We start from the raw sequence: 16,780 nt of genomic DNA, 5'->3' as shown, positions 1-16,780 counted from the left end.
TGTCTCTGAAAAATAAAAACATGTTTTTAAACTGTTGCCCATCCTCTGAAATTCACAGGTGACTATCCGAGAAGATGGGGCTAGTAGTGATTCTTATAAGTTCTGGGTACTAAGAAATGGTTTAATAACAAGCCAAACTAAATAATCCTGGATAAAAACTGAAATACACTCTTCGTACTTAAATTACTTTATAAACGTAATCTTAGCTCAGCTATATTTGAGGTAGATAAGGTAACAAAATAATGCACTGTTTAGGTTTTTAAATTTTTTTATTTTCATAAAATAAACAAGCAGGAATCATTTTATTTCTACTGTTGAAGAATTATCATGAATTATTCAAGATTTAATTGCATCAGGATAAATTAAGCTTTCACGTGCTTAGATACAACAGACTTACTGACCGCTGAACCTTTAAAATTAACTGAGTTTAACTTTCACATGACCAGTTGTTTTATGGCTTATATAATCATTGACCATTTTTTCAAAAGCATTTAAAATGACTGAAAAACAAAGGTTTCCAAAGCCTATAAGCAAAATCATATCAATTAGAATTAGAACATTTACCTTCTTCAAGGAAAAAAAGTGATACTGGCTTGATCATTTCTGTCTACTCTGAGTTGAGAAAATGAATTCCCTTGGAGTTCTGGTCTCAATTTTGCTAGCAAACATTGAACTGCTTAGCAGCTACTCACCAGTCTTAACCCTTCAACTCACGCCGCACATCTTAATCATCCCAAGCTGTAGGCTTGCTGTCTTGACACTGGGCAGCAGCGCCTCCTCGCGGCTACCGAGTAAGAGGCTCACCAGTTCATTAGCAGCCCTCTGACCCTGACCAAGCAGCCAACAAAGCAATCCCATCCCACTTGCACGTTCACTCTGATTTGCAACAGTAAGACAAGACCTGGATGGAAAGATGATGGAAGACTCAGCCGGAAACTGACTAAGAGTTACACTCTTCCTTGGGCAGAGAACCAGGGAGCTCAGAACGGAGACAGAAGCACAAAGATCCACCAGATCCTCTATGCAGTCCTTGCTTACTATATTTTTATTTTAATTTAGATAAGAAAGAGAGAGATGATTACACAGAAAACACCAACATCTGCAGAATTACAAATTAAGCAAATGCAACGGGAAACACACGTGTTTCGGTCCCTTTCTGGTGCTCTTTTACCATCTGCTCTCTTGGAAGGAACTCAGGAGCTGTAGTACTTGAGGAGATTCTCATCCGTAGGTTTGAGGATTTTCTTATCTGCCATATTCACTACCCACCCCGGAGCAAGACCAAACAAAATCTGCCTTGGATCTTTTCGAGTGCTGAGCATTTGGAAGAGTTCGTCTTTCGTGATATCAGGTAAGATATAACCATACTTCTTGGCGAGCTCCAGTCTCGCTTCAGGAAATTCAGCAGGATCCGCCAAGTAACCACGATTCCTTGCATCAGTGTAATAGGTTACCAGTGCCTCAGGGGGGAGCATTCGCTTGGGAATGGGTTGTCCGCGGAGAAAGAATGGAATAGGTTTGCACAGTATTTCTAAAAAAAATGTTTAAATAGAAAGAGAGAGATGCAAATACTGCCTATATACATAATGATTTTCTCTTAATAATGGTATTCTTTTAATTATTAATTTTTAAATATTTCCAAGAGGAAAACTTAATTCCCAAAACTTTTTTTTTTATTAAACAGGTTTGTCTTAAGTAAGCAAATGGAAACACTTGACTTTCAAAAGTCTGCATCTTGAAAGTCAAAGTTACTCCTGCATCACCAACAGCGAGTGAATTTCTAAACGTGGGAAATAGCATACTGAAGCCCCATGTTTTTTTTTTGTTTTGTTTTGGTTTTTTTTTTCTGAAGCCCCATGTTTTAAATAACAAAACCTTTTTATGACACACTGGCTGAGGTGTATGAGAAGGCGGAGCGCCACCAGCCACACCAGTAGTAGGAACCCCTCAAACAGGAAGCCAAGGGGGCTGCAGAGCAAGTCAAACCCTCGTGTGGCAGTCAGCACGCGACCCCAAGGTAACAAGCTTACCCAGGCTTCGAGGGTCGTAGAAGGCCGTCGTGACGACACCCCCGTTCTTCTCGATCGCAGCGATGGCCAGCTCTGAAGCCAGCTGTACTTCAATATTAACTTTTGCCTTAAAGGTGTCAGCACCCTGTCACCCGTCAAAACAAGGTCTGTGAGGAGACGGCTTGGCTACAAGTGAATTAATTACATGAGCTTCCCTTCTACACTGTGTTTTCTCCTCTAAAGGGCCTGCAACGTGACAGCTATTCCTACTTTAAATACCGCTGCTTTGAGGTCCTATCAAACACCAAATTCTTCCACGTTTTTTTAGGCCAACTTGTTTTACCAATTTTCATTCCCTATGAGCAGGGATGACTAGAATTCCATTTTATGCATTTGGCGGGCACCAACATAAATACACATTCCCATTACTTCAGTAACAGCAGATTGTTTAATCCTCAAGACAACTCTAAACCAACAGAATCACTGCCACACCAATGTCATAGACGGCAACACATAGACGGAAACACAGAGAGGTTGAGCAACTTGCCCAAGATCACAAAGCCAGGGGGAGTCTAGTCCCAGCGCCCTCGTTCCTAACCACATTATGCCGCGTGACACAGATAAAAACTTACCTTCCTGACCCATAAGTAAGCAAGAGGCCAAGAGCTGGTTAAAGAGGGGGGCAAGAGGGCTCGAGCCAGCAAAAGAACAAAGTATCTGAGCTTGGGAGGGGCCCCTCTAGGGAAAGGGGCAGAGACAACAACAAAAATAAAAATAGTACTCAACTTTTTAAAGTCCTGTCTGGGCACTTCCATTAGGATGTGCTATATTTTACTCTAATTTCAGAACAGATTCTGACAAAATAAAAAGATGGTGGCACTACCATTCTTTTTGCAGTAATAAAAGTTTTTTTTGCTATTCTGGTGTGGCGAAACAAGCTGGCTCCCAATTTCAAAATATTCCATCAATTCTAAGACACATTTTCTCACATTTTTCCCATCTATGATACTGGTAGGCATTTTTACAGTCAATGGCACTCTTGACTCAATGAAACAAAGTCTTGCCATATTATTTGAGATTTCTAATTACTATTCCACATATTGCTTAACCATTTCCCCATCCTTGGGCATTGGGGTTAGTTCCAGCATTTTCAGTGTTATAAGAAGAATATTTAGCATTTCATTATATCAATTAGGTTTCTTTTATTGTGTTTTTCCTTAGGACTTCTGTTCCCAGATTGGTAATGTGCTGAAAGAGCAAAAGAGTCTTATTATCCACTATTTACTACAAATCTGAAATCCAGAAAAGGGCAAGCAGTTTACAGAGCTGTAAATAATGTATAACTGTACTTATTCAACCAATGTCCTGGTGTAGATTTCAGAATGATTTTTGCTAGTTTAATAGACACATGCCTGAAAGCTGTTGGGATGTGCGTTAATGTCTGGTGAGGTCATGGGTTTTTCCATATGTTAATCTACAATTGTGTTCCCTTATACGCCTCAAGTAGAATACTGAGGTTTAATGGTGTATTTGATATTCTCTCTTCGAATCATTTTATTTGGAAAACTTTTATCCACAAGTGTACTTTTTCAAAGGAATCTAAAAGGTTTTCCCATAAACAATGCTCCCCTCTAGTGGACACTAAGTTACTTACACAGCAATATCGTATTACTGACATGCAAGAAACAGATAGTTGATTAACAATCTACAAGTTTATTTGCTTATGAAACTCCTGGCCAACTTCTACAAATAGAAAACCGCTTCCCTACAATTAGAACTGGATTTGATTCATTTCTGTCCTCCATAAATACTGAGTGACTATCACAAGCCAATATTTCCAATGTTGTAAATACAGCAATGTATCAAAGTACCTGCTCTCAAAGAACTGACATCACAATGAGGAAAAACAATGAAAAATAAATGCATTACTTGGTAATAAGTGTCAGGTGTTCATACACTCAAAGAAAAATCCTTTGGGCAGAATAAGGCAGACGGTCAGGTATAAGGGTATGAATGTTCCTTTATAAAGAATGTCAAAAACATCTTCCTACTAGGATGACATTTGAACAGAGAACCAAACAGAGTGAGGGAGAAGTACGAATGGGTACACAGGAGAAGAACATCCCAGGACCAGGGAACAGAGCCGCCCCTGCCTCCCACCACCAACAGCATGCAGCTTTCTAAAACCACGAGTATAACACGATCGCCACTACATAATGTTTATGACAACTCAAAAGGGATAAAAATAAAGCAGGCAGGGTGTCGATTATGTGGAAATCAGAAATAGCCATCTATGTAACTCCAAAAACAATCTAATTCAGACTTACCTCCTCTACCAGCTGGACACCATAATCCCTTTTAGATGGCTGGATGGTCACGCCTCTCCCATTGACAAGTTGGGTTAAATCAATAGGTTGTGTAGGATCAACTCGACCCAAATCAATAAGGTACTGCAGCCTGTTGAGACTCAAAGGCTGATACTGGCGTCTGAAGCTACACAAGAAAGTAACAGTAGTTGGAAAACTCAGCCAGACTTACCTTCCAGCAAGATCTCCAGATCAACTCAGAGTTTTGTCCTGGGTTTTCCTCCATCAATTTATATGGTTTAACAAAATAAAACCCCTGAGTATGGCATAAACATGTAATATTCCTTGATTTGGGGGCAATGAAACAAAACCAGTAAGTACTTACTTTGTTTCACCAAATTATTTGCCTAGGCATCTACTTCACTCATTTAGACAAATAAATAAATATTTAACCCACTGTAAATTATACATTAATGGAACTCAAAGTAATGGTGATTACCATTTATTGGGTGACGACAATGAGTCAGATTTTATATACGTAATCGCCCTAAACCTCGCGAGCAGGCACCGTTATCTCCATTTTGCAAGTCAGTGCAATGTCTGGCTTTTTCCCCAATTCAGGCTAAACTTCATTACCAAAAATGGTTCAGAGAAACAGCAATGAAAGTTTGCCTCAAAGTGGATTTAAATTTCTACCAACCTAGTTTTAGGTAACTCTCAGTGAGAATTAAGTATTTTACACTAAGAAGAAAAGCGAACTTACCTATGTCCTTCATTAAACCCATATTTTGGGATTCGAAGGTAAAATGGAGTCTGGCCTCCCTCAAAGCCCAGCCGGGGCCGGGTTCCTCTCTGTCGTTCTCCCTTGTGGCCTCTGCCACATTTCCTACCTCTTCTCTGACCTCTTGGTCGTCTTCCCTGTAAGGAAAGAAGAATGTTTTATGATCTACAGATGCACTTTTAAAAATTGCATTTCACCTTTGCACTGTATCTTTTGGTTACGTCCTTCATTCATCCAACCAAGCAGGACTAGCCAAGCCCACTACGTGCCAGGCACCATCCTAGCTGCTCTGAAGTCCAAACACTCCACATGAGCAACTCTGCCTCCGAAGATGTAGCTAATTCTTGCAACCAAACTCCAAGTTGTGTTTCAAAGGGAAAGTTCCAAGAATGAGATGAAAAAAAGGAGACTGTGACAGGTTGGAACTGAAAAAAATTGTAGAATTAAACATCCACAACAAGCAAAGTTTGCATGATACGCAAGCGCATTTATTTTGGAATTAATTGTCAATATGCCATTGTTACCCATATATAGCGTTTTATTTAAATACCAACTTATAAGAAAAATATTTTTCTTACTTTACATCCTGTCACTTCAGGAAAGCAACAAATTGATTTTTAAAGTGACAGTATGTCCATGACAGCTTTTCTAGCTATATTCAATGATTTGCAGAAGAGACATCAAATGTAATAAATCTTTCCCATGAAGATATGGTATGATGGAAAAGCACTCCATGTTAAACCCAATTTTAAATGAGACAATCATTTGTACTTCCTGCGACCTCGCTCCCCCGCCCCAATTAACGTAATTAAGCCTCTAAACCTGAACCTTACAGAGAACTGGGACCACGTGGGCAGGTTTTCCCGCGTCACCTAAGCAGAGGGGCTCAGGGGCCCCTGGTTCCCCCAGCGCCTCTGGACCCGCGACCCCGAGGGCCCCCGCGCCGCCCGCAGCCTTACCGGTTTCCTGGAGCCCGGGTTCGGCCTCAGGTTAGCCAGGCTCACACGAGGAAGGGCCCGCAGCAGGTCCAAGGCCTGGGGCCCTCCGCCCCTCACCGGGCCGGCCATGACCGGCGCGCCCGCCAAACCACAAGGACGCCGGACCGCCAGCGCACGTAATTTCCGGCACTGCTTTACGGCCGAGGCCCCGCCCCTGTCGTGCTGCAGGCGCGCCGCGCCGCCAGCCGCGGGGCATGCCGGGAGCCGGGTGCTTTCGCGGTGGCGGCAGGTGTACGAGGGTGTAATCTTCGTGGTGCGCCGGCTTTATGTTTAGTTCGTTGGGGATGGGATCCTATTTTGAGAGGTCGTGCCTTGACCTTGGTTCGGAATGTGCTGCGTTCTCTTTCGCCGCACAAAGCACGCGTTGAAAACGGTGTGTGCGTTAGAGGGCTTGGAGTCACTGGCCTGATATGTCTCCCAGCCTGGTCCTTAGAGGCGGAGGGTCTTCTCCGAGCTCCACGTGGGGCCCAGAATAAGATACCCTGGGCGCCGAAGTACCGGCTTGGAGCTGAGCCAATTATACGCCCTGTCCTCTGAAAAGAATTGCACAACGGAGAGTTGTGGGTTGTTATTTGGGGCAAGGTGAGGGCTATAGCATGGGAGATAGCCCCTCAGCTCCGAGGAACTGCTCCGGAGAAGGTCAGTATATGTGTGATTTACGTGAAGGGAGGTAGTGTCATCAAGCACCCATGATGGCAGAGGCTTGCTGCTGGTTAATGATTCTAGTGCCCTTCTAGATACAAGGAGATGCCAGAATTTGGGCTCATAAAATCTTCTGAAAATGCCTGACTATCTGAAAACCTGTTCTGCCAGTTTTCCCAGAGCAAAGTGCGCCTTACTCCTGATCTCAGCCCTCAAGTCTTTTCAAGGGGTGTCGGAGGTCAGCGGCTGCAGTGGCTACCGACTTCATCCTTGTAGAGGCAGATGGCAAGTTCCGACTTTTAGCTGGCAACCCTGAGATTCGAAAATAATACTCAGGGTCGAGCTATTACAGTGTCTGGCTGGTACCAACCCGTGAATAGGACGCAAACTCTGCATCCTGTCCGAGTGCGTCTGTGTTGCTTTGACCAAGTCACAGACATGCTAACTTCACTTGCTGTTAATACGGAAGGAGCCACGCTGAGCGCTTGGCTATGTGTCAGTCGCGTGCTGAGTCACCCTCATTCGATTCATCAACTGAACAACCCCTCGTGGGGTAGATGTTACTACCTTTCGGACTTGACAAGGGTGGTAGCTTGAACGACGTCTCATAGCAAGCAGCAGAGCCAGGATTCACACTTTGCCTCCTATTACATAAGTAGTATTTTTTATAATATAAAGTTGAATATCTGCAGCACAAAATACATAACAATATTTTCACTCAAAAGTATCGGCTTCCCTATTTTTGTCTTAAGTGAGTATAATATGGACCATGCTCTTTTCTTTAACTTTCTTTTATTGTTCTTTTTATGTTTCACTGTCTTGCTGGGGGGTTGTTCTGCTCATCCCTACTGGTGATCACAAATAGTGAAGGTGGAAATAAATTTTTGGAGGGCAACTACTCTGTTTAAACATTTTTGAAGTTATTTTAAATCAAGTGTGAAAAACTACAGAGGGGACTTCCTGGTGGTCCAGTAGTTAGGACTCTGTGCTTTCACTGCTGGGGCCGAGTTCTATCCCTGGTCATGGAACTAAGATCCCACAAGCCCCGTGACCTGGCAAAAAAACCCACAAAAAACACAGAAAGAAAAAGTTGCATTCATTCCTTTATTTGAGCAATATTTATGAGCGAGACACTGAACTTGTTACTGAAAAATATACATGGAGGAAGTCAAACAGGATCTTCTCCCAGATTGTTTGAAATCTAGTAGGGGAGATTTTCCAAGAATTATTATTATTTTGGCTGCACCACGCACTTGTGGGATCTTAGTTCCCCGACCAGGGATCAAACCCGGGCCCTTGGCAATGAAAGCGTGGAGTCCTAACCGCTGGACCACCAGGGAATTCCCCAAGAATGAGTATTTTTGAAAAGTTAAAAAAAAAAATCAGGCCTTTTGTAGAACAAATAGCACTACAAGAGAAATACAAATATGTGAGTTCTATAAAACAATATGAAGATAAAAGTCCATACTATTTAGAAGTGTAAAAAGAAATATAGTGAAAAAAATAGAAGCTAGTTCCTGCCTTTAAGGGTTTTCAATTCAATATATTTAATCATCTTTCTGTTAGAAATTTCATACTTCTGGGAAGAAAATTGCAAAATATGTTGCAAAATGTGTCCTAATCTACAGAAAGATACATAGTTTTCCCCCTATCTAGAAAATCATTGTTTTCACTAAGTAATGAGCTCTAGATGAGTGTTAGTTCCAATAATATTTTTTATCATCGAAAAAAAATTTTATTGAATAAATGAGATACAGGAAATATAAAACAGTGTGCTGCACTTCTGTGAAGTAGATGCTTTTTGTTGTATACGTTATGTAATGTTATTGGTGGACATCAGTTAATGATAGTGGAAGTAATAATTGTAGGCTACATATTTGTTTAGCCCATATGCAACATGTTGACCAAGCATATAAAACAGTTAAAATAATTTGATGAGTCTCATCTGTGTTGTAAGAATGTAAATTAAGGGCGTATGGTGAATAAGTCATCGATCTTTAAGCCTACAGAAGTTTTACATCATCATTATCATTGCAGGATTATATTTATTAAGCACCCACATGCTTGGGGTGTTGTCCTAGACCCTGTTTAAATCACATTAAGGAGACCTTGTAATAAGAAAACATCTCAGCAACTATTTAAGAGTCATCCTGACTCCAGCCCTGGTCAATAGTGACTACTGAGTCATTATATAAAAGAATGAAGTGAACCCTATAAAGATGCTATAATTTGAAGTCCATTGGGAAGGCCCTCCTTCTCATACACTCCCAAATAATCTTCCTCCACCTATCCCAGTGCTTTGACAGTCTGTCAATATAGATTGATTCCTTTTAGCTAATTAATTAAAATAAAAATTTTCAAGGATATAAGAATGGGAGTTGGGGATGAAAATAAAAGGGGATAAATTCATCACACAAGGTACTGTGTATGAACCATAATGATAATACACTATGAAATGAAGAGTCACATCAGGACTTCCCTGGTGGTGCAGTGGTTGAGAGTCCACCTGCCAACACAGGGGACATGGGTTCAAACCCTGGTTGGGGAAGATCCCACATGCCGCAGAGCAACTAAGCCCGCGTGCCACAACTATTGAGCCTGCGCTCTAGGGCCCCGCGAGCCACAACTACTGAAAGCCGTGCTCCACAACAAGAGAAGCCACTGCAGTGAGAAGCCCGCACACCGCAAGAAAGAGTAGCCCATGCTCTGTGCAACTGGAGAAAGCCTGCACGTAGCAATGAAGACCGAACTCAGCCAAAAATAAATAAATAAAACAATAATAAATTTTAAAAAATATCAACTCAACTGTTTCTGATTAAAAAACAACAAGACAAAAGCATGCACATAAAAGTCTCCCATCTCATCTCCCTAAATGAGGTCACACATTAAATAATATTTTGGCAGGGATGGGAACAGGAGGAGGAAAGGAATTTCAGTGATTCAGTTATTACTGACAAGTCATTTTTAGAATGGGACCAAGAATAGGCTAATTTTGTGAAGATCAAAGTTGAGTAAAAAAAACTGGAGATGTGATTTTTCTTAGTGAAGGAAGGAAGGAAGTCAAGGGCGGGAAAGAAGTGAATGGCTTTGATACTGGGAAACAACAAATATTGAGAGAGAAGAGAGCATGAAAAGGGTTGAAAATAAATGTCACCTTCAAAAAAATTACCTAGTTTTATCAAAGGTTGGTCCTGACTCAAAGGTCTTCATTCACACCTAGATAATTTTTGTTTTGATTTTATCATAGTACATAATGCATTCATTTGTTATGAAAAAAATGCAGTTGTACAAAAGCGCCTACACTGAGAAGCAGGAGATCTTCATAGGCAATCACTTTTAACTTTCTGTTTTCATTTCTTCTGGTGATTGCCTCCATATTTACAAATTAAAATTTCCCTACACTAATTGTTTTTTATCAACTTTTGACATTGTATATTCATTCACTTGTTCTATGATAGCTGAAGATCTATATTAAACTACTTCTTTCTAGTATTTTCTCTCATGGTAAACTGTGTGATTTAAATAATATAAGAACTTTAAATAATATAAGAACTACTTCTTGGATGGTCAAGTTTCAGAAGTATATATGAGCTCCTTCCTCTAAGATGAAGATACTGACAAGCCTCCCCTGTCACTCCTTTGCCCCTTCTCATTTCCAACTTCTGTTAGCTGTCTATTTACTAACAATTTACTGACAATTTAATCCATTGTCATGGATTATCAATATACCTGTACACTTTCAATCATCATTTAGTGTAAATAAGAAGCTACAATTACTGTATTTGCTCTTTCTAGACCAGTTTTCAGTATTTCCCTCTTTTCAGGCCCCAGAGAACTGGCTTTCAGGTTGATAGACTTTCTTTAAATTCATGGCCATAAACCTTAAATTGGTCATCCTACCTCAGTGTTCTAGAAAACTTACTTTTTCACTCTCAATGATGACTATTTTGTATCTACTTTCCCTCTCTCTCTCTGTCAATGATTTTCCTTTATACTTTAGAAAAAGGAGTCATGAGATGGAGAATTTCTTCCATATCCCACCAGTAAATGTACAGTCCTTCCCTAGAACAGCATTCATCCTCTATATCCCATTAAAGAGAAGGAAGTGGCTTTTCTCCTGCTAATGGTCAGTCTTTCCACCTGTGATCTGGACTCCTCCCACCTGCTTAAGAATTTTGTAGTTTTCATATCCCCTTTCTTTCCTACATTATCAATCTCTCCTTGTACTGCTAATCAGGATATAAAAATGTAAAATGGTGGGGCTCCCCTGGTGGCGCAGTGGTTGAGAGTTCGCCTGCCGATGCAGGGGACATGGGTTCGTGCCCCGGTCCAGGAAGATCCCACATGCCACGGAGCGGCTGGGCCTGTGAGCCATGGCCGCTGAGTCTGCGCGTCCGGAGCCTGTGCTCCGCAACGGGAGAGGCCACAATAGTGAGAGGCCCGCGTACCGCAAAAAAAAAAAAAAAGTAAAATGGTGCAGCCTCTTTGGAAAACAGTATGGAGGTGCCGCAAAAAGGTAAAAATAGGGGACTTCCCTGGCAGTCCAGTGGTTAAGACTCTGCACTTCCACTGCAGGGGGCGTGGGTTCAATCCCTGGTGGGGGAACTAAGAGCCTGTGTGCCGCACAGTGCAGCCAAAAAATTTTTTTTAATTAAAAAAAAGTTTTTTTAAATAGAGCTACGTTATCCGGCAAGCCCACTCCTGGGTATATATTCAAAAGAACTGAAATTAGGATCTCGAAGAGATATTTGCACTTCCATGTTTACTGCAGCATTAACCACAGTAGCCAAGACATGGAAACAACCCATGTGCATCGACAGACAAATGGATAAAGAAAATAAGGGATAGACCTAAAATTAAATATTATTCCAATTTAAAATTTAAGGAAATTGTACCATTTGTGACAACATGGATAGACATGGAAGATGTTATGCTGAATGAAATGTCAGTCACAGAAAGACAAGTGCTGCTTGATTCCACCTATATCATGTATCAAATAGTCAAACTCATATAAGTAGAAAATAAATTGGTGATTGCTAGGGATTAGGAGTGGGGTAAATGGAGAGTTGTTGGTGACTGGGTGTAAAGTTCCAGGTATGCAGAGTGAATGCTATCTAGGGATCTATATGATCTAGGGATCTATAAGGTCTAGAGATCTATAACATTACAACATTGTGCCTATAGTTAGCAATGTGGTGTGTGCTTAAAAACTTAAGAAGGTAAATCTTTTTTAAAAATATATTTATTTATTTATTGGCTGCGTCAGGTCTTAGCTGCGGCATGCGGAATCTTTGATGGAGCATGCGGGATCTTTTGTTGTGGCATGCAGCCTCTCTAGTTGTGGCTCGTGGGCTCAGTAGTTGTGGCTCGCGGGCTTAGTTGCCCCGAGGCATGTGGGATCCTAGTTCCCCGACCAGGGATCAAACCCACATCCCCTGCATCGGCAGGCAGATTCTTAACCACTGGACCACCAGGGAAGTCCCAAGATGATAAATTTTATGTTAAACGTTCTTATCACAAGAAACAAAGCAAGGGGACACAAGAAATCTTTAAGAGGTGATGGAATGTTTATTACCATGATCGTGGTGATGGTATCACAAGTGTAAGCATATGTCCAAACTCATTAAATATGTACAATTTGTATATATTAATTATACCTCAATAAAGCTAAAAAATAGAAATTATCTTCTAAAGTGAGTTCTTAGCAGCACTCAAAGCAGTTGGCCACCCCCACTTGAAATATTTTCCTTGTTCGATTTCCGGATAGCCCACATTTCTGGTTTCTTTCTTCCATCCTGGCTGACCTCTCTCACTTTTACTGTCTCCTCCTACACTATCTGACCTCTAAATGTTGAAATTTATTGTTTCTATGCAGATGTTCTCCCAAGGTGATCTTAAATGGTTTATAAATTCTCAGATTTATACCCGCGTCCCAAATCAGAGCCAATCTGTATAGAGGGAAGACTGTGAAAACATGGGGAGAAGACAGTCACCTACAAGTCACGGAGAGCGGCCTCAGAGGAAACCAGCCCTGCCGACTCCTCGATCTTAGACACCTCACCTCCAGAACTGTGAACAAATTAATTTGTCTGTTAATCCACCCAGTCTGTGGTCCTTTGTCATGGTAGCCCTAGCAAACTAATAGAGATTTTGGTACCAGGAATTGGGGCACTGCTCTAACAAACATCTAAAATTGTGGAAGTGACTTTAGAACTGGTTAATGGGTAGAGGCTGGGAGAGTTTTGAGGGGCATGTTAGAAAAAGGAACGAAAAGAGATTTGGAAATTTCTCAGCCTTTCTATATTACAAAAAATGAGAAAGAGTATTCTGGAGGGAACATCAAGGGTGTGACTGGACAATCATTCACTACAGGGGCACAACAGTAAGTTTGAACTGAAAGATGGAAGAGTCAGAGAACTTAAATACAGATTGATGGAGGTTACGCAATCTGAGGAACAGAGGAACAGAACGAAGAAGACTGAGCAGGGCCTTACAGAATTGTGGGACACCATTAGGCATACCAGCATTTGTGTAATGGAAGTAACTGAAGGAAAGGAGGGAGGGGAGCAGAAAAATATCGACTATATAGTGGTTGAAAACTTCCCAAACACTATGAGAAACATTCCGTATCCAAGAGGCTCAATAAACTCTTAGCATGACTGAAAGGAGGTCTACACCCAGACACATCATGGTCAAATGCTGAAAGCTGATGGTATATGTCCAAAGGAACTGAAAGCAGGAAGTCAGACAGATATTTGTATGCCAATGTTCACTGAAGCATTAGTCACAAAAACCAAAAGGTGGAAACAACCCAAGTGTCCCTCAACAGACGAATGGATAAACAAAAAGTAGTGTACACCTGCAAAGGTATTTTATTCAATCATAAAAGGGAATGAAGATATGATACATGCCACAACATGGAAGAACCTTGAAAACATTATGCTAAATGAAATAAGTGAGATACAAAAGGACAAATATTGTATGAATCCACTTACATAAAATATCTGGAATAAACAAATTCATAGAGACAGAAAGATTAGACATTACAAAGGGTTAGGGAGAGGGTGGAATGGAGAGTGTTGCTTAACAGTTACAGAGTTTCTGTTTGGAGTGATGAAAAAGTTTTGGAAACAGTGGTGAAGTTTGCACAACATTTTAAATGCAATTAATGCTACTGAATTATACACTTTAAAATGGCAAAAATGGCAAATTTTATGTTAAATACATTTCACTACAATTACAAAATTAATGATGTAATGTACCAAAAATCATTGAATTGTACACTTTAATGGATGAATTGTATGATTTGTAAATTATATCTCAATAAAGCTGTCAAAGTAAAAGGATGGAAAAAGATAAACAGCAACAATAAGAGAGCTGGAGCAGCTATGCTAATATCTGAAAAAATAGATTTTAAGATAAAAATTGTTAACAGGAAGCAAAAACTGACAGAATCTAAAGAAAACAATAGACAATTCAACAATAAGAGTTGGGGACTTGAATTCCCCTCATTCAAAAATTGACAGAATAAATAGGCAGAAGACTGATGAAGTTTAGAACACTTGAATGACATTAAAAACTAGCTGGACATAATAGACATCTATCAAACACTCTGCCCAACAACAGCAGAATACATATTCTTCTCAAATGCACATGGAACAGTCTCCAAAATAGACCATATGCTGTGATATAAAACCTGTCTCAATAGAACTGAAAATCTGAAGTCATACAAAGTATGTTTTCTGACCACAGTGGAACTTGTGAAAGAAATTTGGGAAATACACAGATACATGGAAATTATTTTCAAGTATATGATTGCCTAAAAATCCACCAAAAAAAAAAAAGCTACTAAAACTTAAGTGAGTATAGCAAGATTTCAGATACAAGGCCAGTATGCAAAAATTAAATTCCTGTATCTAGCAATAAATAATTAAATTGAAATTTGAAATACCATTTACAATTGCATAAAATATGGATTTTCTAGGCATAAATTTGACAAAAGGTATTCCAGCCTATACAATGAAAAGTATAAAACATTACTAACAGAGGGCTTCCCTGGTGGCACAGAGGTTAAGAATCTGCCTGCCAATGAAGGGGATACGGGTTCAGGCCCTGGTCCGGGAAGATGCCACATGCCGTGAAGCAACTAAGCCCGTGCGCCACAACTACTGATCCTGAGCTCTAGAGCCCACGAGCCACAACTACTGAAGCCCGCGCGCCTAGAGCCCGTGCTCTGCAACAAGAGAAGCCACCGCAATGAGAAGCCCACGAACCACAACGAAGAGTAGCCCCCACTTGCCACAACTAGAGAAAGCCCACGCACAGCAACGAAGACCCAACGCAGCCATAAATAAATAAAAATTTATAAAAACAAAGAAACACTTTAAAAATAAATAAATAAAACATTACTGATAGAAATCCAAGATTACCTAAAAATTCACACTAGTTCTTGGATCAGAAGACTCAGTTGTCAGATGTCCTCAAATTGGTCTGTAGCTTCATGAGAATTTCAATGAAAATCCCAATAGCCTTTTTATTTTGGAGAAATCAGCACCAACTTAACATTTTTGAGAGCCCACAAAATTATCAGCACTCAGATCCAGTATAAGAATGATTGGGGAAAAAATAAAAGAGAGTATGAATAAGACCCCCAAACTTCAAGCATTCTGGCTATCATATAATTAAAGTGGAGATTTTGTTGTTTTGTTTCTGTTTTTAAGATCTTTGTTCACTAGCTTCCCCTTCCCTTACACTGGACTCCCTAAGGATTGTTAAAAAACAAAACTCAACAGAATAAATTAAAAAATCTAATTGGCTTTATGCAACGATTCATGAATGGGGCAGCACCCCATCCAGCAAGTAGAGAGGAGCTCCGGGGAGCCGTACAAACAGAAGACTTTTAAAGGCAGAAAGAGGGTGGCAACGAGGAAAGAGCAGATTACTTCATTTTTCTTTGGGGGATGGAAGGGGTCTAGACAGGCTGATTAACTCACTAGCGCCGACTAGGAAATTCCAGACTGACTTTAAGGTTACATCCTGCCAGAGATTGAAACTGGAATAAGTTTAGGTAGTAAGTTTCAGTTTGGGGATGATGTGGGCTTAGCACAAGTGACTCCATTTTGGGCCTGTTATCCTCCTTTTAACAGATTGTATATATCTTCTAAGTTTCTCCACTAGATTGTGACAACTAAAAACTGTCGTTTGCCACCTGGTTCTACAAGGGTGAAGTCAGTAGCCACTGCAGTCGCTGACCTTCAACACCTCCAGAAAGGAGTTCAGGGCTGAGATCAGGATGAGGTACCCTGTGCTCTGGGGAAAACTGGCAGAACAGGACTTCAGATAATTAGACACTTGCAGGTGAAAATTCTTATGAACCCAAACTCTTGCATCTTCCCACATTCAGAAAAGCACTAAAACCATTAAATCTCTTCTGACTAGCAGCAACCTTCTAGGGAGACACGTGCTTGACTGCATGCACACTTGGACCAAAATCATCTACCCACTGACCTCGCCCCCCGCCCCACCTTTTCAGAGCACGTCCTCAGCGCTGAGAGGAGGTGTCCCTGGGCATAGCCCTCAGTGAGTCCCCAAATAAAACGGAACCACAGCTCTCACTGTGTGTTTTCTCCAGTGGTCAACTGTAACCCTCCGAAGGTCAGGGCATTTTGCCTTTAGGTGTGTCCATCTCCGCCCCTCCCAGATCCTACCAGGTATTTGATGGGCATCGGGCCACCGCTGTAGAATGGGGTCATGTGTTCTGGGGCCAAAATCAGTAGGACCTCCAGAGCCACCAATCAGCAAATTGTGGAAACTCGGTGACAACTGAGTGCTTCCCTCTCCAGTTGCAGTTTAAAGGAGGCGAGGCGCGGGCCCCCAAACTACACACCTGTGCAGCCCCCAGTGGAAATACCGCAGAAGCTGCTCCCCAAGTCCAGTCCTTCCCGACCTTTGCAAGTGAGTGGGGTCGGGAGTGACCGCGCGGCCCCGCCCCCCAGACCGGCCGCCCGCACTGAGCACGCGCGGCCCGCGGACCGGAGGTCAGCT

General features: G+C 41.2%; 1 protein-coding gene across 1 annotated transcript; it reads right to left on the bottom strand.

Moving 5' to 3' along the window:
* Positions 1–250: 250 nt before the first annotated feature.
* MRPL15 (mitochondrial ribosomal protein L15) lies at positions 251–6,204 on the bottom strand. The gene is made up of 5 exons (XM_024742653.1): positions 6,056–6,204; positions 5,079–5,233; positions 4,337–4,502; positions 2,031–2,154; positions 251–1,531 (listed from the first exon to the last, which is right to left on the bottom strand). Exons 1-5 carry the CDS (start codon positions 6,161–6,163, stop codon positions 1,194–1,196), a joined length of 891 nt encoding a protein of 296 aa, XP_024598421.1. The 5' UTR covers positions 6,164–6,204; the 3' UTR covers positions 251–1,193.
* Positions 6,205–16,780: the final 10,576 nt, after the last annotated feature.

This window comes from Neophocaena asiaeorientalis, unplaced genomic scaffold (assembly GCF_003031525.2).
Source record: "Neophocaena asiaeorientalis asiaeorientalis breed wild unplaced genomic scaffold, Neophocaena_asiaeorientalis_V1.1 scaffold226, whole genome shotgun sequence".
NCBI lineage: Eukaryota > Metazoa > Chordata > Mammalia > Artiodactyla > Phocoenidae > Neophocaena > Neophocaena asiaeorientalis.
This window is presented reverse-complemented; position numbering and strand designations above follow the sequence as displayed.